The following is a 20,543-nucleotide window of genomic DNA, read 5'->3' on the forward strand; positions in this document are numbered from 1 at the left end:
ACACATTGATTCGAGTGTTCGAATCTGAATTGAGTATTAATTCTAATTATTGGAGTCGAGTGGCGAGAACTGTTTTTTCCATTAGTGAAATCATAAGATCCTTGCCTTAATCTCAGGGTTGTAACCAAGTCACAAGGCTCCGAGTCACAAGTCTATCCCACTTTTATAGTTTTGACTCGAGTCAAGTTGAGTCATTTTCAATTCACCCCCGAGTCAAGACCGAGTCAAATTCATCGAGCAGAGGTTCGAGTCCGAGTCATGGTCTTATGACTCGAGTCCGAGTTCAAGTCATTGTGATGACTGCTCAATTTCTAATTAATATCTAGTTAAACCCACTTTTATAACTCTGTTTGGTGATATCTAATGGGTTGCGTTTATAATATACTAATTTTCCTAACTTTTAACAGTTTCTGGTCGCTTTTTCAAGTACCAGTACCAATAGACGAAGTCCCAATATGGTGGTTACTTTACTATTATTCGAAATCAAATCAAATGTCCGTCCGAGTCTCGAGTCATGCGCAATGACTCAAGTTCCAGTCGAGTCAATACACAGATTGACTCGAGTCGAGTCGAGTCATTTCCGTATTTTGAGAAAATGACTCGGGTGAAGTCGAATCATCAGAAAATCGTGACTCCAGTCGAGTCATGACCCGAGTCATTACAACCCTGCTTACTCTTTAATGCGATGGAGAACTTGTATTATATTCTTTGTGGAGATATATATTTGAACTGTCCGTATCACTCATACTGTCGTGACACCATAATGAGCAATACTCCAATACTCAACTCATAGCCGAATACTAGATTCAGTATTAAATCACTCAGATGCCCAGCCTTAATCATTACTACAGGCTTCACATACCGGTAATTAGGGGATCTGCTACCAGTCGGTAAGGTGTCACTGAGTCGTATGACGGCGGCAATTCCGCTTTGATCAACGGCCTTTCTGCGTGTAAATCGTTGAATTGCTTGCAAAGTGCATCCGCGACACGCCCGTCAATGTCGTCGGCACATATCGGAGTGAAGGGTCCATCACGGTACTTCACTTCAGCAATCTGTTGATAGAAATGGTCATTTCTAAACGTATATATATCACATAATTGGTATGAGTGCCACAAAGAAAACAAAGTCAGATCTACGCCACATAATGATACTTTGGTATTTTATAGACCACATCTATGTCATTGCGATTAAAGATAATGTAGCAACTGATCACGGCTGCACAGATATGTCATTTCCACTAACATGCGTACCTTTGTACTTATTGTTACCAATAAAGTGATATGACATCCACGTTTGGAAAAAATATAGAAACTTGATTAATTCTTGTTTATAATATAACTTGTGATGGAAAAGAGGATATAATTCAGTATTCGAAAGATCACCTCTCACCAATTGTCTCAGATCACAACAATTGATACTCAGGTTGGATCCAAGTACCTACAAATTATACCCAGCCCTAATATAAGAGTGTAAAATATCCCTAGGCCAAGTTCTTGTATCTTAATGTTCTATAAAAAGAGACGAAGCGTTCATACTTTCAATCCGTCTTTCTCCACAATACGAGCGCAGTTTCTCTCATCCGATCCATCGGAACATCCGATAATTCCATCACAAAAGTAATTGGAGAACAAGCAGTGACGGTCTGGACAAACCAGCGAGCAATGGCCTTTCTCCACCATCTTGTAGGACATCTCAACTTGGCTCATAGCCAGGCTGAAGAACATGAGAGATAGAAAGGTGTTATTTTCAAGCACTGATTGGAGCAAACCTGTTACCGTATCATCAAATCAATAATTGAAACTTTTATATCTGGAGTAATAAGCAAATGGCTTGAATATAGCTGAACATTAATGCTAGAGCCATTGGAGGTATAAGACATCACAGTATGGTATTAGGGAGTCTGTGAACTATAATCTGATGTTATAGGACGAGGATATTGATGTTTCTTATAGCTTGCAGCCTTTATAGTTTATTTCATATCCAATCATAGCAATGGCTGTAAAGCAGTTCAAATAAATTCTCTGAAGTTTTGGAAATGCGCGAAGAAGGTGATAAGAGTTATCAGTTTAACTACTCAAAAATCCTATATCAGTCGTGTTCTAATTAATACCATACTGCATATGCGATGTATCTCAAAGTAATATTATATACTCAAAGTTATTGTGTGTTAAGATAATTTGCTCAGATTTCGCAAAATTAACACAGTTATGATGTAGAACACATTATCATGCATTTATATTTTCCAAATCAAACCAATCCTCAGGTCATAAAAGTGCATCTGGATACCATATTGATGTATAATTATTAAGCAGAGTCTAAATTATTTGGTCAAATGTACCTCACAAATCACTTTTTCTCATTGATAGCAGCATAATATATTCATATTCAAATGAACCTGAATATTTTTGGCTGACACTCGTCAGGGGCAATTGTCAGCAAGTATATCGATGACATTGTATCAGATATGATCATACAATGTTCTTTCCAATTCTCTACTAGTTGCTAACGATTACCCCTGACGAGTGTTCAAACGAAAACATTCAGGTTCATTTCAATATGAATATACTAATCAATTGTATATTTGAGTTCTGTACCTCAAAAAAGCTCTCTTTTGCTAGTGGCATATATAAAGAGGTAATAAATGAAACAACACCTTGAATATGTGATAACCACCGTGACATTATGGCTTTCGATGAGATAATCAACTTCTGTGCTGAAGTCATCAGTTGTGAAGACAAGTGAGCCGTTCGTAAAGGAAGCTGAATTTTCGAGTCTTCTGGCGAACCCTTCATAGACTGTCATCTGAATCAAACACATTTCTGCATCACAGTGCAAAAATACGGTGTGAAAAGCGGTTGACAATCAGACGTACAATAGCAGTCAGCGCTGCTACTAAGTAGGAGTGGTGGTGATAATGTAAATTTCAGTATTGTCGAATCATTGCACATTTTGATTTGAGTCAAGTCAAGTCAATCGATTTTTGAAGGTGCCTTGATTCAAGTCAAGTCATAATTCAAGTCAAGTTGTGTTTTCGAAGTAGAAGGTGTTGTATTTTGCTAGCTGTTTGAAATAATTTTGAATCGCAGAACGAAATTAGAAAAACCAGAAATTATATTAGAATTAGAATAAGAGCATGGAAACCTTTCAAAAATTTGATTACAATTCAAATTAAAGCATATAACCTTTCACAAATTAGATTCAAATTAGATTACCGACATTTCACTCTAGTTAGTTTAAATTGACAACAAGAATTATCTAATTGTCCAAGTATGTTACTGACCGCCTCTGTTCAAAATAGAATGATAATAATAGAGTGATTTTTCATAGCATGGTATGTACTTACAGTTATTGATGCAGTAGTTGGCAATCTCTTCATAGCTTGCACAGTTAAAAGAACGTGCTTTCCAGATTGCCCGTGAATACGGAAAGTGCACGTGTGCCGTTGAATTTTCTGCATCCTGTCGAACGTGTGGTTTGTATCGAAATAATCCGCCACATTCCCACAAGACGAAGGACATCCGATTTCATCAGACCTTGAAACAGAGAAGTATTCGAAAATGCATTGTCGTAACAATGCCATTACGTACCAGTCTCCACAATCATCTATTCCGTCACAAAGGAACTCCGGACGAACGCAATTCTCATTCTTGCATTTGACTTGGTTGTAACATTGATTGCCAACTATTTTGCTGCACTCCGCCGTGTCCAGTGATAACTCATTTACCCAAGTCGCATTCAAGCCATGGAATTCTGTGCATAGCAATACATGATACTGTTATTTTGACTGGGAATCTATCTATCTACAAACTACTTGATTTTAAAAATGTGTAACTAGAACTAGTACTAGGAGTAAACACTTTTAAAAACTTTCTACTAGAACTAGAACTAACCCCTTCATCCGCAACTAACTAACTAAAACGTAACTAACTAAATTCAATATTACAAATTTCTTAATTGTAAATGAGCTAAGCTAAGAGTAATTGGAGATCGGCAGTTCAAAAGCATGGGTTTCAAGTTTGAAATGAAAGGGGCTTCGACCCCAAAATATCACCCCCTGGCCGCCCTACTGTTAGTAGCGATGACTTTGAGCTAGCAATGGCTGAAAGAACATCCCGCAACGGAACACCGGTACCATGATTCACACCAAACTTCAGGAAATCAAATTTCTACTTGAATGCGCAACTAGAGCTAGAACTACTCACTTTTTAAGATCCGCAATTACAACTAGAACTAGAACTACTTGAAAAACAGTAGTTTCCGCCCGTCAACAAACTAAATTGGTATTTTGTACAAGTCTGATGCCGGTTGTTGATTTTACAGCAAAATGATCACACTATATACAATATTACTGATATAGGTAGATTTGTAAAACATTTGTGGACATGGAATCACTGAAATTTGTGTTATTGCTTTATATGTTAATAGTTAAAAATATCGCGATGCACTTACCAAGGTAGAAAGGTTGTCCCACTACGACGGGCAGAGTGTCATCAATTTGCGCGGCATATGTCAGCCAAGGCCTTATCTGAGAAGTTGACAGATGTGGCAACTGGTGTTTTGCGAGAGTGAGAATTCGCCTTCCTGCTTCATTCCTTACATCGACAGATAACTCGCCATAATCAGATCTTTGCCTGAAGATACCAAATTAACAGCTTCTTGGAGGTACAGAACTTCAAAATACAATTGAATAGTATATTCATATTGAAATGGATCCGAATATTTTCGGCTGACACTCGTCAGGGGTAATCGTCAGCCGAAAATATTCGGGTCCATTTCAATATGAATGAATATACTATTCAATTGTAGAAACCAAATGATAAGGAAAGCGAACTTAGTACCAATATTCGTGGTTGTAATCAAGTCACAAGGTTCCTAGTCACAAGTGAATCTTACTTTTAGAGTTCAGATTCGAGTCAATTCGAGTCTTTTTCAATTCACGAAGTCTTTTAGCAAAGGGTCGAGTCAAAGTCATAGTGCTGAGACTCGAGTCCGAGTTCAAGTCGTAGTGTTCACTGTTCATGATCGAGTTTAAGTCAGGTTCCACTCACTTTTTTTGAAACTCTTGTGTGATATTGAAGGCCTCTCATTCAAAATAAACATTTTTCTCACTCGTAAGATATTTATTTAAACAGATAAAAGACAGTCTCTGGGACTAATTTTCAAGTATCAGTCCTGATAGACGAGACTCACTACTTGGGTACAGATCGATTCAGTACGCAAATTGACCGAAGCCGAGTCAAATTAAAAAAAATTACTCCAGTCATTACAATCCTGCCTATATTCATTACAGAAAAACACAAGATGGAAATTCAGAATAGGTTTTTCGTATGTGACGATATTTTCATCCTGTTACTAATTATTATGAATCAAATCAATTTTAGTCATGACAAACTTACCTGTAATCTATTGTGAGACAAATAACAGGATAGAATTGGCTCAGTTTTGGCAGCAGCGGACTTTTCAACACTGGCTTGCTAGTGATATCCGTATCATTAACGAGAGTACGTTTCTGTCCGCTTATCACGCCGCTTGAATGTTTACGTTCCTTCACAATATCCGGAGAAAACATTCTCTTTTCATACAGTGTTTCGAATATGACTTGTTCCGCTGGATCTGGAACGAAAAATACTGAACTTTAACGATGATAATCCCATGTAGCGGATAGCAGATTTTTCGAGCCGGTATATTTGCAGGAAAGTATTCAAATGTGGAGGAGACGGGTATTCATTTTGGCACAAATATGCAATAGGGTCGTTCAAAACTAACCTTTTTCCTGAATTCCGAGGATTCACTGATTAAATTGTTACGTGGCGTAAAAAAACACAGGAAACCAAATTTGGATCGATTTCAACTGATAGATGAGAACACACAGCAGACTGAAAATTTGAGATTTATTTAAAAAAAAGATTTTAAATTTTACTCTCTATCGAGCCAAATTTGCTATGTAGCGTTTCTTAGGCAACCTAACAATTAGATCAGTGAATCCAAGAAATCCGAAAAAAAAAAGTTATTTTTGAACAACCCTAATATGCAAAGTTCAAAATGACAAGGGACCTGGGATAGTAGTTCAGGTTCAATTAACTTTAGGCAGTCATTTATGATAATAACATTGATCGGATCTATTCAAGTCTTTTAAATAATCTCGTTTAAACAACGAATTTATGAATTACCAGAAATAATCCTAATAATAAGTTGTGTTACATTTTAAAGACACATTGCTGATCTGACTTGGTTTTGTCTGCCCATGTCAAAGAGAATCCCAGGAATGGCGATAAACAACGTAAGATGTCAAAATACATCAGATATACCCAGCTTTATACTCCTGGTGACACCGGAAAGTAATTTTTCATATTTCCATGCAAAGTCCGAATCAGAATATTACAGGAAATTTGAATGTGTGGATGGTATGTAAGCAATAGGGAGAAATTTGCTCATTAAAATGTGCCATGGCTAAACAATCTTACTCTCAGTTATTGAAAACGAGCATTCTTCTTCCAACACAACGTCAAATGAGCATTTGTAATTTGTCTTTTGTCCACACGGTTCATACTGAATCTCCACATCGTCAACACCAATGCTGCCCTCGTAACCACCGCTTCGCGATGCAGTGAACACAATGTCATACCTGAAAATGATTACCATCTTTATGTAGGTGCACTTCATCAAAATCAACTCAACGACCCAATACATTACAAAAAATATTTTGTTAATGAAATGCAATTGGTAAAAGGTATCGCTAAAATAAAGTGTGTTGCCATGTTAGCAAGAGTCAAATCAGAAAATGAAGAAGAATCTTTGACTATATAGCAGTGATTATCAACACCAATCCGCATATCCGTGAAATAGATTATATATCGATTGCAAAATGCAAAAATTTGGATGCTTGTTTGTTAATTACAGAAATCAAACGTAAAATTTTGAATTGATGCCGAAATTTAGACGTATTTTTCTGCATCATACGGTAATTTAGAGTTCATGGTTCTGAATTTAGCGTACATCACAATGCTGCAAGTATTGTAAAATATGGTTTAAAAGTAGACTACAGGTCGTTTGAGATAGTTTCATGTTAAAATTGAGAATACGTTTTGGACAACATTTGTTACATTTTGACAGGACAATTTAGTAACAATCGGCAATATGACGGGGTTAGAAAAGTCGACGTTCTTTCAAAAGAAACTAAATATTCACAATCAAATTAGTGGTTTTTAACATGACTTCAACTGGCAGAATCTTCAATGTAACCACTTAAAATACGTGGAATATCAAAAACGCAGCCGCGAATTCAAAGTGAAGTTTCCAAAATTTGCTTATGTGTTGCATACATTAGTCGTAATTACATTTCGGGTCTATATGATGCAAAGGTAATTGCTCATGCTTACTTGGTAGCAGGAAATGGAATGTCCACTGAGGCGTCCTTCCACATTTCGCCTTGTGGACCATTTTTCACCCAAATTTCATAATCGTCGTTGATCGATATGTTGACCTTGCCCACGTCTGATCCGACCATAAAATATCTGAAAATAGGTCATTGCTTTGTTTAAAGCAAAACAGTGTTTTTCAAACTCGATAAAATCCATAACGCAGCATTCCAGATTTGTGTAATATCCGAAAATTATGAAGCAAAAAGCAGGTTCAATATTTGCCATAGATCAGTAAAAACTCAGATTTCAATGCTAAGTAATGAGAATGTCATATTTACGAGTAACATAAACCAAAATTTTCAGTTTACACAAAAATTACAACTCAAATGCATTTATGCTATCAAACATTCATAACCTGTGTTGTACAGTTCATTTAAAAAATCTCTTGGAGGTAAAGAACTTCTGTATAGAATTGAATGGTATATTTATATTGAAACAAACCTGAATATTTCTGACTGACACTCGTCAGGGGTAATTGTGAGCAACTAGTAGACAATTGAATTTAATGCTATTTTCAAGTCTCGATTATTCGAATATATTTCAATATGAATATACTATTCAACAGTATTTTATATTCATCCTGGAAAGTCATTGAAAGTCAATAACACCGTTTCAGTTTGAGAACATTAGACAAATCCTGCACATGCAGATGTATTTTTTCATTAAAAACTTGCAATGTATAAAAATTACCATTCCTAGTTTAGATAGGCCTACTTGAAGATCTTCTTGGAGGTACATAACCTCAATATACAATTGAATGGTATACTCATATTGAAATGAACCCGAATATTGTCGGCTGACACTCGTCAGCAACTAGTAGAGAATTGAGCATTGTATATAAACAATCGTATCATAAAATATGACGATATATTATTGATATATATTCAGACTACTTACAGTTAAGAAATGTGCACTGAACCCACCTGAATTTTAAACACCAAGATTTTGAAATCAAAGATAGCGGGGTAACTTTCTCGTGATCGAAAAGCTTTTGCGACGGCGCAAGCGTAAAAACTTTCGGGTCTAAAAACTCAAATTCTTCTTCAACAAAAAACTGTTCGTCTTTCGGAAGAAAAACCGGTATCTTGAACGTGTCGCTGTTGCGGTATTCGTTTTCGATAAAGTGAGAAAAGTCCAGGAGTATGTAACTGTTTGGAAGCTTTTTAAGCCATTGCAACGGATCGTTGTCTATGACGTATTGCGGGAAGTCAAAAGAGCAATCATAGGATGCCGCACCAAAGTACCGTGACCGATGGAATCCAAATGGCTCTTTATCTAAACTTTCACTCCATCTGCGACGTACAAATCCGATATTTCCTAAATAAAGAAAATTACTCGTTTTACCATATCATTTTATTGCTTGGATAGCGTGTGTAGATTGGATTGGACATGAGCATGCAAAAGACAAGCCCACAGCTATAAATTTTATCGCATTTTCTGATATGAAGTACCTTCACACTCTTTAAAGTTCCCGATATCTCTCGCATACTCGTCAGATCCGATGAATTCGCAATGGTCCTCCCCCTTGCCGGCTCCGTCCGCAATATTGCGGAATGGCCCACTCAAAGCTTCGCTCAAATATAGCTTGTACCTACGAGAGAACGTCAAAAGACTTCAATTATCATTTTTTAATTTGACAGTATGAAAATTTATTTAAAATATTATTAGTCAAAGGTAGATTCAAGCGTTATATAAAAAAAGTGACATTCTTGAAGGAAATACATGCAGATTCTGCCAAAGTATTTGAACAGAATATTGGAGGTACAGATCTTCAATGCACAATTGAATAATAGATATTGAAACACACTCGAATATTTCCGGGTGACACTCATCAGGGGTAACCGTCAGCAGTAGATTATTGGAATGTTATTTTAATATGAATACACTATACGGCTGTAGATTCTACTGGATAAATATTAGACTATGTCTCTTAAATGTTCATTGCATCACCTTTTTATGCAATTTTCTGTAAGTTTAATTCAGTATACAGCTGCTGCAGCCTGCATGCCTTTTATTCTTGGCCAGGGGTGCCCAAAGTGGGAGATATTGCCCATTGGCGGACCATTTTGAGAGATGGGAAGGGGGAGGCGAAAAAAGTGCAGAAGTAGAAGCAGTACAAAATGAAACTACTTGAATACTATGGAAAAGTAGAAGAACAACCTTCCTGATAATCTCTAGTCTTTAGGGGGGTGATAAATACATGTTGAGCTTGATAAGGGGGCGATGAGTCAAAAAAGTTTGGAAACCACTGTTCTAGGCAAAGGTGTGTGTATGATTGAATGTGTACTCCAATTCTTTAAGACTCCTTCCTATATTTTCATTGTATCGTGATCTTGAGATACATCGAAATGATGAAATTAGTAATAAACTGAGCTGCAGTGAACGATGTCATCTGCGCATAAACACGAATACAAGGTACAAAATAGTAACTCAACATATGATAACAGAAATGAAACTCAAACTTACCATGATCTGCTGCACAGCGTCACGCCAACGAAATTCACTCCGTTTTTACCATATTTCGTGTTTGAAATATCACGCACGAGTTTGGTGCCGTTGCAATCCGTACATCCCGGAAAGTCGTCGAATGGAAAATCGTAATAAAACCATTCCGGTCCGAGAACACTTGACAAATCCTGTGTACATAAATTTCTCTTTTCATCAAGAACTTAATGAATTGTATAATACATTCATTTTGAAATACACCCTAATATTTTTGGCTGACACTCGTCATTGGTAATCGTCAGCAACAAGTTGAAGATTGGAAAGAACTTGGCATATTAGGGAATTCCCAAAAAGGCACAGAAATGAAAGAAGGAACGGGATTTTCGTGATATGATTGTGGATATGCAAAGTTCTTTCTAATTCTCCAAGAAGCTCTTCAAAATAGTTGGCGTCAAAAATTTGTAATTTGATGACAATTATAATGGAATGGCCCAAAAGTACACCACTAGTGCATCAGGAGTCTGTAAATACTTCTTGTCACAGCCCTTGAAAATTGCGTTGAATTCTAATGATCCGAATATCTCGAGAACATGTCATTTTGAGAACAATTATAAGTTTTGTAATTTAATACGAACACTTGACTGATTAAAGTTGCATTACAGAGGCTTCCACAATGAAAAAGAATTTTCAATATCGCACAAATGGTTCCAATATTGACAGATGATGGTATGTTAATATACCTACCGGTACTAACATGAGCGAATTGAAGATATTATTCAATTTTAAACTTGCAGTGTACAAAGACTGCCCGTGCTAACCTGAGTTGTCGGTCTCTGTAAGACGGGCTCTTCAATTTTCGATCCTGGGAGTACAATGTTTCCAGATACCTTCTTCCAGTTCTCACCTACATACATCATAATATATAGTTACCAAGCAAAAAAGTATTGAATATGCACTGTTCTGGTAGCTCCTGTAGCTCTTCACATCTACTAGTTGGAATTGAGCCAAATTTGGTGTGGAACGGATTTTAAACCAACGAAAAGTTTTATCAAATAACTGCAAAAACTCGATTAAAAAATTCAAACAGCCCTTCTAACCAGGACCAATTCTGATTTTGACTTACCCAACTGATAACCGCACATCGCATCATCCAAGCTAGCAAAATCGCATTTTCGCGGGACTTCGCATAATCCAAACTCAATCGAGATATCATCAATGGCAATATCGCTTCTATAATCTGCACCTCGCACTCCGTCGATAGCCAGCTTGAAAGAGAAAATTGTATTTTGTATTTTGAGCAGACTTGGACAACTGGAAAATTTTCAGCTTTTCCATATCACATTAGAATTAGAACTACAGACTCTTTTTTCCATATTAGACTATGATTAGAATTAGAACTACACAGTTTTTTTCCAAATTAGATGAGAAAGAGAATTACTAAATTCAAAAATCTTCATAGAGGGAGAGAGAGAGAGAGAGAGCCTTCATTTTCATCCAACCGAAATACATAACAAGCAGGCAGCAATATGGGTGGTACAGAAAATACTCATGTGCAGTATTTGGTATCAGATAGGAATGATAGATACGACCTTGAAGGTCAACTAATCTGATGACACAAGTACACTTGTCTCTACAAAGACTGGTTGTAACAAATGTTAGCTTGAAAATCTAAAAATAGTACATTGAACGCTCTCGTATTCGACATTTCGTGCTGGTGACGTCATATTTTGTGTTACGATTGTTGATATACGCTGTTCTTTTGAATTCCCTACTAGTTGCTGACGATTACCCCTGACGAGGGTCAGCCAAAAATATTTGGGATCATTTCAATATGAATATACTATCTAATTGTATATTGAAGTTCTGTACCTCCAAGAAGCTGTTTAAAAAGGAAATAAAAAAATTAAAAGACGGTAGCAAATCAATGAAGTAATGTCTGGCCAGGTAGGGCAACATTGTTAGTATGACGTAAGAGGTAAGAATCATTTCACGAATTAGATTTGAATTGCATTACCGGCATTTCGCGCTAATTAGTCTGATCTTGGGTTTTGGTACAAGGTTACCTGATATAGAGAGTGCTCATCGACCGACACCTGCACTTTGTTCCAAATGGCGCCTTGGTCGCCAGACTTTGACCATAACATGGATTCAAGACCGCTATTGTGGTCGCGTTGCATCAAGTTGATTTGACCGGTGGTTTCTCCGTGCATGTAATAGTAGAAACTGAACACAAAGTGAGATACCTGATGTAGAATTACACTAGATTACCATCATTTTACATCAATACCAAACTATGTTGAACTTAGGCAGCTTGATAAATTGCCAGGAGCAATGAGTCCTTGGGTACAAGCCACAGGCTTATGTAATATTCTGAAAGCATGTTATGTAAAATGTCATCAGAAGTACTCAATACTTGAGTACAAGACACAGGTTTATAGAATATCGTGATAGCGTGGGCAAAGGGCATAAAGAACAAACTTAGGGTTGTTCCAAAGAACATTTTTTCAATTATTACTGGCTAATTGATAAAATAGTCGGGTTTTTTAAGAATCCCACTACACATACAACAGATCCCTTCTAGAGAATAGTAGTCTATATGAAAGAATTGTATATTCCGGATGATAATTTGTGATGGGTACTTACGTCACGCAGACAGGCTTATCGAGAAACACAGACACCAGCTTTGCCGTGTCTCCTTCGTTGTGCGGAGTTGCCTCGAGATACAGGTATGATCCTAAGAAGGAGAATATAAAATATTAAATGGATTTGTGGTGGATTATACTATTATTACAAATAAAAATTATTCTTCAAATCTTTGAACAGTTAACTCGTTTCTAATTTGAGACTAGAGTTTTGTAAACAGACAATGAATAGTTATGAAACCAATGTACTTATGAGAAACACATGCACACCAAGTCTTCACAAGAGGAATGACAATTCTATCAACTTGATTAGTTCTATCAACTACCAGCATGGTTAGAAGCATTTCTCAATGTCCCTACCCACAATTCTCTAAAAAATGATCTAGAAGTTCTCCAAGATAGTCGCTAAGTCAGCGACAAATTATTTCTACGTTTTCCGGGGTGTTAAACTAGGGTTATCATATTTTGAGATCTGAAAAGGGGGAAACTTTTCAAAAATTTGAAAAGCTATAATACCGGAGGACAAAACGGGTGATTTGTTTACTTTTTCGAGTAATAGTATTGGGTTGACTGTTTTTCTTTTGTTTTTCAGTCAACGCTGGAGTTCATTACGTCGGAGTCCAGTTTTTGCAATTATTTAAACATCTTTTTTAGAAAAAGAGGACAAATTCCGAAAGAAAGACATTTAGGGGTATGGTAACCCTAGTTAAATAGGTATTTTCTCTCTATATATCTCCATCCACTCAAAATAGCTGTGATCTGCTTGAAAAATTGCTACTTCTTTCATTGCCTTACTAGCCAGTGTAGCATCAGTAACTGCAAATACCATTTCTACCAAGTAACTTGGTCATTTCTAGTATTCATTCCCAAGTCATTCCCACAATATCTCGTAATTGTGAAAATAGTGATAAATCAAATTTACCGTTCACAGTAAGCTTGGTGTGGTCCATCAATGGTCCAGTATGATTAGACGGAGTTTTCCCGCTATGTATGATCCAGTCAAAATCGTCACGTTCCCTGTCCTGCTTCCAGAGACATAAATCTTTCGATTCAAAATTGCAAAATTCTTTCCGAGCTAAACATGTCTTTTCATCAGAACTGTAAAAATAAGTCAAAATTTTGTCAAAATTGTCGACGTTCTTTCTCCATTCTTGGCAAGCTACTTACTAAGGACAGACACTTTCTACCCGAGAATGTAGGAAAGTATCTTTCGTTGTAATACAACAATTATTTCTACCATAATGTGTGGTGTGACTACTGGATTTCGTCATATTTCGTTAAAATAAAGTTTTTCCATGTAAAAATTTGTCAGTTTTCAAGTGAACAAAGTTTTTTCAGGCCAAACTACTTCGTAAGGACAGACAGTTCCAACCAGAAATGAAGATAACTAGTATTCTAATATTATCTGGGAAAACATCTATTTACATACATGAGGTCAAAATTTTGTCAAAATAAGTTTTTTAAGGTTAAAATATGTCAAAATTTTGATTTTTTAGATCAAAATCTTTCTTTTATAGGTAAAAAAAATCGACATAGCGATCAGTAATAAATTGATTTTACATCATCCAAATAATCAAACAGATATGGCTCTTGCTTCAAGCTCAAAAGATTTTAAAACACACTATTATTACAACCCATCAAAATCTATCAATCAGTATGTAACTCATCGACAGATTGAACACCATCACTAAAAATAATTTTGAAATTACACATTTTCGCCGCCACCTTGAAATTTTGAAATCTTTGCTGTATCGTCTTAAGCTACCCAATTGAGATATTTACTAAATTATTAATCACATCGAGTGATATCGAAATAGTATTTTATCAGTCTTCCTACTTCGCATTGTAACAGAAATGGTTTAGTACTGCTAGGACTGATTCTTGAGTATAATATATTTTGATCTCAGTTTCACTTACCCATCAGCACAGTCCAATCTTCCATTACAGGTGCCTTGTAAGGGTATACATTTGCCTGTATCATGACATTTGAACTCTGAGGAGTTTTTTGAAGTGCACATACTGTATGAAAGAAAGATCCAATTCAGATGGTTGAGTTATCTTTTAAAGTATTTGATAAAGTAAAGATTATGCATAATTCCGGGCGAATTATATGGAAGATGACATACTTTGATTTTCCAATCTCTGCGCACATCGACATTTCCTCATCCTCTCCATCAGGACAATCGTGGTTGCCATCACACGCAAATCTCTTGTCAACACATTTCTTCTCGTTGCTGTGGAAGAAGATGAACAGACTGATGAAGGTACATAACTACAATTTACAGTTATATAGTATATTCATATTGAAATAAACCCAAATATTTTCAGTAGAGAATATGTAGTCAGTAGAGATTTGAAAAGAACATTGTATATAAACAATCGTTTACATAAAATATACAATGTTCTTTAGCATGACTATTTTCGGAATCGACAGCAACTAGCAGAGAATTGGAAAGAACATTGTATATAAACAATCGTTTACATAAAATATACAATGTTCATTCCAATTCTCTGCTAGTTGCTGCCGATTGCGAAAATAGTCATGCTTATTTCAATATGAGTATACTAGTCAATCATAGAAGATGAATGTATTCATTTTGTCAATTGTTTCACAAACTGATGCAATTTTTAAATGAGTCATTTGGGGCACAAAACTTCAAAATAAGGCGAAACAATAACTTCATAACTTGTACACAATGTGAACTTATTGTTTCTCCTAATTACCCAATAGGAATGCGAAATGACAATCTGTTTAAGCAATATGCGGGGATTAGAAAGGGCAGACCAATATGAAAATAGTAAGATGGTCAATTAAGGCTAAATGATGTTTGTTTGAAAAATATTAAGCATCTTGCATGACGGGACTGATCAGCAATTGAAGGATGTAACTTATTGTACTAGTGACAAATTCATCAAAGATTCAATATTAATTACAACCAGAACTATTACATAACGGATGAGAATTGACATTTATGGTGTATATGTAGTCAGATGTGGTACCTCTTATAACAGACTAATTCCCACGGTTCGCAATCACTGGAACAAACTGCCCTTTTCATTGTAACAGGGATGCACACACCATTGCACTTCACTGACCCATGGCATGGGAAGGACAGACGACTTGAGTCCCTCATCAAAGCTGTAAATAAAGAGATTTTGACGTGAATTAGATATGCATAACAATGACTCATTTACAACCAAACGTAACAATATATATTATACACAAATAATGTTTTGCAATGCTGTATTATACCCAAATACAAAGATATATCTAATATCTATATTAATCAGTTAATACATGATCAGATTATTCATCACACCATGCGACAAGCAATTTCCCCAATCTCAAACCAGACGGAGCATCAGTTGCCCTCACAATCTGTTAAAGAGATGGTTGCTTCTGTTAGCTACTGATATTTAATTACAAATTATCAAGTAATCAAGTAATCAAATTACCAGTAAAGTGTTTTAATGAAGATACAGGAGATTTAGGATGTTAATAACAAGCAACTACATTAAGTGTCAATAAAATCAGTTATATGCACCAATATTATGAGCTATGCAAACATGCAGGTATCAAGAATTCATGACAATCATAATTGATAGATTTAGCAACGCTTATTGAACGTAATAGAAATCCATTTTGAAAGCAAGAAGGGTGTTAAGGAACGGGAAAACCTTTGGAGATAAAATGTGCAAAAAATACATATTTGGTATTTTTCCAAGTCACGGTCTCAAGAGTCGACAGACTAGGACTACTTAAAGTTCGGCTTCCCATATTTTGAGATTCGTAAATGAGGACACTTTTCACAGGCTGCAAAAGTTACTGTAGCAGACGAGAAAACGGGTAATTTTCAAATTAATGCAGATGATGTCATTGGGTTGACTAAAAAATAAGAAGTCATTTTTCCAACTCGACTCTGAAATAACCGTTTATAGCTTATATTAGGCGAGTGGACTTGAAAAAAGGTAATTTTTCGAACTCGATTCCCGCAATACCGGTCGAATTTGACCCACACTTTGCGTAATTCGTGGTCTTTTTGGGTATTTCAAGGTAAAAAAACAGGACAATTTGACATTTGGACGAAGGGAGGACATTTTTCGAAAAAGGAGGACGTATGGTAGCCCTAGTTAAGTTTTAGAAGCAAACCACCGAATTAGATATCTTCGCGACATTTCAATGTCTCATACAATGTGGGATGTTAATCACAGCGACTTACACAATATCAGATCCAACGTAGTTATTCCCATACCATATCCTGAAATATATTTTCAAAACAATATGTCTTTGATAATTTAATTTAGACCAATGTTTCAATATTATTGAAGTCGGGCAGGGGAGTTGACATAGTTAAGTTCGTGTCTTGGCAGAGGCATGTTTCCAAGTGTTGGATGTTTATCTGGGTTTTGTCTCCAGTGCGTTGCTGTTCTTATGGCGCCTTTACAACAAAGCCCCGAAAGGGAACCGGTGACGGACGAATATAAGAAGACAAGGAATAGGACATAGTATATTTTTGTCCTTGATGTTTTTGCGGCATATACGCCGACTCATTATATACATACACAGACACAATATGTGCATATGCATGGTGTGCATGTCGCTGGGCAAGAAAGGTGCAGATATAGTCTTGTAAGGCTTTCCAATTCTTGCACCACCCCACCATGCTATATACCCCGGAAATGCTGATAGCCAAGCGGTGAAGCCATGGATACCAGTGCTACCAATCAGGTCTTTGGACTGAACTGACCAGGGATTGAACCCACGACCTACCAGTCAACAAGACGGACAATCCACCATTACACTATGTTGTTGTGGGTGAGGGAGGAAAGTATCAAAAAAGAATATGAAAATAAAACACTGCTACACCGGGCATTACATTCGGAGTAGGAATAAGGGTTGTAATGTCTCAAGTCAAGTCGCAATTTTTGGGTGACTCGACTTGACTGGAAACATTTTCTTAAGTATGGGAAATGACTCGACTTGACTTGAGTCAACTCAACGCATGTCTGTACCAAGTAATATGACTCGAGACATATCGGGCCAGAAAATGTCATTTATCTGATTGAATAAACCCGTTCAGAGAAAAGATGGGCAAAATAGTCAAGCACTCAAGGAGAGGTAGAAGTATCGGTGTATATTTCTACAAGTATAAGCACAAGTAGAAGCAGCGATTTCCGAGTAAGTAAAAAATAAGGATTGTAGGTCTAGTTTTGCTTAAAAAACTGTGCAGTAGAATTGGAAGTAATCCAAATTGATAATCACTTGAGGAAGTAGTTCAAGTAGGCAAAACCTGCTTGAGTACTCTGAAAAGTAGAAACACTCTGGTTTTATCTAAATTGAAAACTTGAGGCATATTATCACTCAATTTGCCAAATACATGATACGGGCATGATTGTGTAAATGGAAGCCTCATTTTAGAAAAATGTTTAATCTACACAAACAGCATACCCTTTTCCAAAGCTTCAGGATCAAAGGTTGTTATCGATGTGATTGCAGGTACCATTGCGTTTTCGTATAGCGTCTCTGGTTCCGTTAAATCTATTTCTTCTTTTGAACGTTTCGGGAGAGTCAAAAATGAAGTGGTTTCTTCATCAAACCATACTAACACAGGACCGGCAACCACCAACGCGTACATATTTTGGGATGGCACACTATACAGTACTTTGTGCTCATTTCCATTTATTCTGCAAGGAAAAGGGAGTTTTATTAATGTTCAAACTACAATACATCGTGATCAAGCTCTCCTTTGCTGGAGTGCTACTGGATTTTCAAAATGCGCAACTAGAACAAGAACTAGAACTAAAGACCCTTAAGATTCCGCAACTAAAACACAACTAAATAATAACTGATAATACGAATTCCTGAATAGCAAATAGAGCTAGAATTAGAACTAGAACTACAACTACAACTAGAAATACTCAAGAAAACAATAGTTAGTTGACAGATTACCAACTACATTGGTAGTATTTTCAAGTCTGGCTACGCTATCATTGAATTACTTACGTGAGTCTGTTCATGGCGCCAGATCGTCCATCAATCCAGAAGAGACTCTTTGTCTTTTCACAGACTGACAAGCTATACGGTTCTGATTCGTCTTGTCTGAAAACCACTATCCTCCCAGAACCATCGAGGTTACTGCGCTCTATTTGTCCTTGCAGATCACCCCAGAAAAGTAACCTTTTGCAATGAATAACTCTTACAACATTTTGAATGTGGTAATCACAATAAGTCCAATCCTTTTCGTCACACTGTCAAGTTGATTTGAATTGATCTCCCAACTTATACAAATAGTTAGCCAGTATAATATGCATTTTAATATTACATTCATACTAAGAATGTATGAAGATGGGAGATGGAGTGAAAACTTTTTAAATTGCGGTAACTTGCAATAAAATTAGGTCAAGTACCATCAATGTGATATATGTGTTAAAACATCATAACTGGTTGTCTTTTTATGCCAGATATTTTGAAATAAATCACTTGCTGACAGTTTTTCCTTGGAAAGTGTCAGCTCGTAAAGTATGGGGTTTTCATATATTCGCAGTATGAATGGATTATTATATTGCATAAAATATTGACCAACTATTTGCATAAGCTAGGAAAATAACTTAAACTATATCGAATATATAAAATGTATATCAAAGTTCTGTGCACTAAAATATCTCTTTAATACTTGATACATCGGTAAATAAGGTTCCTATATCATTTTAAGATCGTTTACCTATCAACAACGGCAACTGCCACTGAAACCGGGGTCTCCATGTCCCCAGTCACGAGATTTCTGTTGACAAGGTGATCTCTAAGCCCTGGTCGGTTAGCCATAGATACCACTCCAATTGATCTGCTTCCAATATCCGTCCAGTATATCGTTTCACCGTAGGGATCGATAGCTAATCCAACAGGCTGCAGTAGACCTGAATATGAACGAAAAGGATGCATCTAGCTGTTACATTCCCAAGTAAGGTAAACATATGAATTAGTATTTATGTGGGCTAAATGAAGGGATCCTCCGGATTTAGGTCAGTTTTGTATCATAATAGAAATATTTTAACATGAATATCACTATAAGAAGTAATTAGAATCTGAAATGTGCTTTACGTATATTTCAAATTTTGTTGAATGAATCTCAGCACATGTGGATGAAATCTGATTAGTGCGGTATTGCTCACATCAAAACATGTTTGACCGCAACATGATAGTTACTCATCACCACCCAAGGTAGGATGACTGCAAAACAGAAATTTTAGTTTCACTTGTAGGAAAATCCAGATTATGATGCATCAATGCATTTCTCATAATCAAAATGGTTACATATTTTCGAGTCCAGTGCAATGTTATTAGGTAAATAGAAGGATTTGGAGTGGCACCTGTACACCACACGTACGCATTAATTGTTGCAAATGGAACTAGTGAATAATCTACCCTATATATAATCAGTATTGCCTTATTATATTGTCGGGTCACATTTTCGCAAGAAATTGGTTTCTTGTTTTATTTATATGACGAAAAGAATGCAACATTTGACACAGAAAAATAAAAGCAAATGTCTCAAGGCCTTGATTAATAAAGTACATTCAAGAGCTTCTTGGAGGTACAGAATTTCAATATAAAAATATATAGTATATTCATTAAAATGAACCCGAATATTTCCGACTGACACTCGTCAGGGGTAATCTTCAACAACTAGTAGAGAATTGGAAAGAACATTTTATATCAACAATTGTATCACAAAATATGACGTCACCGGCATGAAATTTCGAATAATCGGGGTCGGAGAGAGCGCTTAAGCTCAATGTACTATTTTGAGATGGTACACAAACTCCTTCTGCAAGCACAGGCTTGGTTGGTGTATTTTGATAAAAGTCAATTCCAAGACACCTAAATGAGAGTGTAAGCGACCTCTCTCGACAACACGGAATCTGTAATCCCGATAGTTTTTCGCACAAACAAGAGTATCCAACAAATATTCTCCAATGGCAGAGTTTATGACCTTTGCCTGTTCTAAATCGAGCTTCAGAGGATGAGTCAAGG

At 36.3% G+C, this 20,543-nt stretch overlaps 1 protein-coding gene across 4 annotated transcripts in view; it reads right to left on the reverse strand.

The window, feature by feature from the left end:
* Positions 1–20,543, reverse strand: part of LOC145456101 (uncharacterized) — a 73,255-nt gene that overhangs the window by 32,615 nt on the left and 20,097 nt on the right. For 3 of the 4 annotated variants that reach the window (XM_080334144.1, XM_080334143.1, XM_080334142.1), the window contains exons 13-36: positions 19,234–19,426; positions 18,516–18,689; positions 17,961–18,196; positions 16,732–16,770; positions 15,512–15,650; positions 14,638–14,745; positions 14,429–14,530; positions 13,434–13,609; positions 12,513–12,603; positions 11,933–12,092; positions 10,993–11,134; positions 10,688–10,773; positions 9,891–10,060; positions 8,876–9,015; positions 8,348–8,741; positions 7,383–7,517; positions 6,468–6,628; positions 5,400–5,616; positions 4,453–4,634; positions 3,591–3,753; positions 3,347–3,536; positions 2,657–2,805; positions 1,539–1,716; positions 863–1,055 (exon numbers count right to left, since the gene is read on the reverse strand). In XM_080334144.1, coding sequence (XP_080190270.1) covers positions 863–1,055; positions 1,539–1,716; positions 2,657–2,805; positions 3,347–3,536; positions 3,591–3,753; positions 4,453–4,634; positions 5,400–5,616; positions 6,468–6,628; positions 7,383–7,517; positions 8,348–8,741; positions 8,876–9,015; positions 9,891–10,060; positions 10,688–10,773; positions 10,993–11,134; positions 11,933–12,092; positions 12,513–12,603; positions 13,434–13,609; positions 14,429–14,530; positions 14,638–14,745; positions 15,512–15,650; positions 16,732–16,770; positions 17,961–18,196; positions 18,516–18,689; positions 19,234–19,426 — 3,918 coding nt within the window. The remainder of the gene's footprint in view (positions 1–862; positions 1,056–1,538; positions 1,717–2,656; positions 2,806–3,346; positions 3,537–3,590; positions 3,754–4,452; positions 4,635–5,399; positions 5,617–6,467; positions 6,629–7,382; positions 7,518–8,347; positions 8,742–8,875; positions 9,016–9,890; positions 10,061–10,687; positions 10,774–10,992; positions 11,135–11,932; positions 12,093–12,512; positions 12,604–13,433; positions 13,610–14,428; positions 14,531–14,637; positions 14,746–15,511; positions 15,651–16,731; positions 16,771–17,960; positions 18,197–18,515; positions 18,690–19,233; positions 19,427–20,543) is intronic. The other variant, XM_080334145.1, reaches the window with a different exon arrangement.

Source organism: Botryllus schlosseri, chromosome 14 (genome assembly GCF_051294905.1).
Source record: "Botryllus schlosseri isolate E-star chromosome 14, Bs_hap1, whole genome shotgun sequence".
In the NCBI taxonomy this organism is placed as follows: Eukaryota; Metazoa; Chordata; class Ascidiacea; order Stolidobranchia; family Styelidae; genus Botryllus; species Botryllus schlosseri.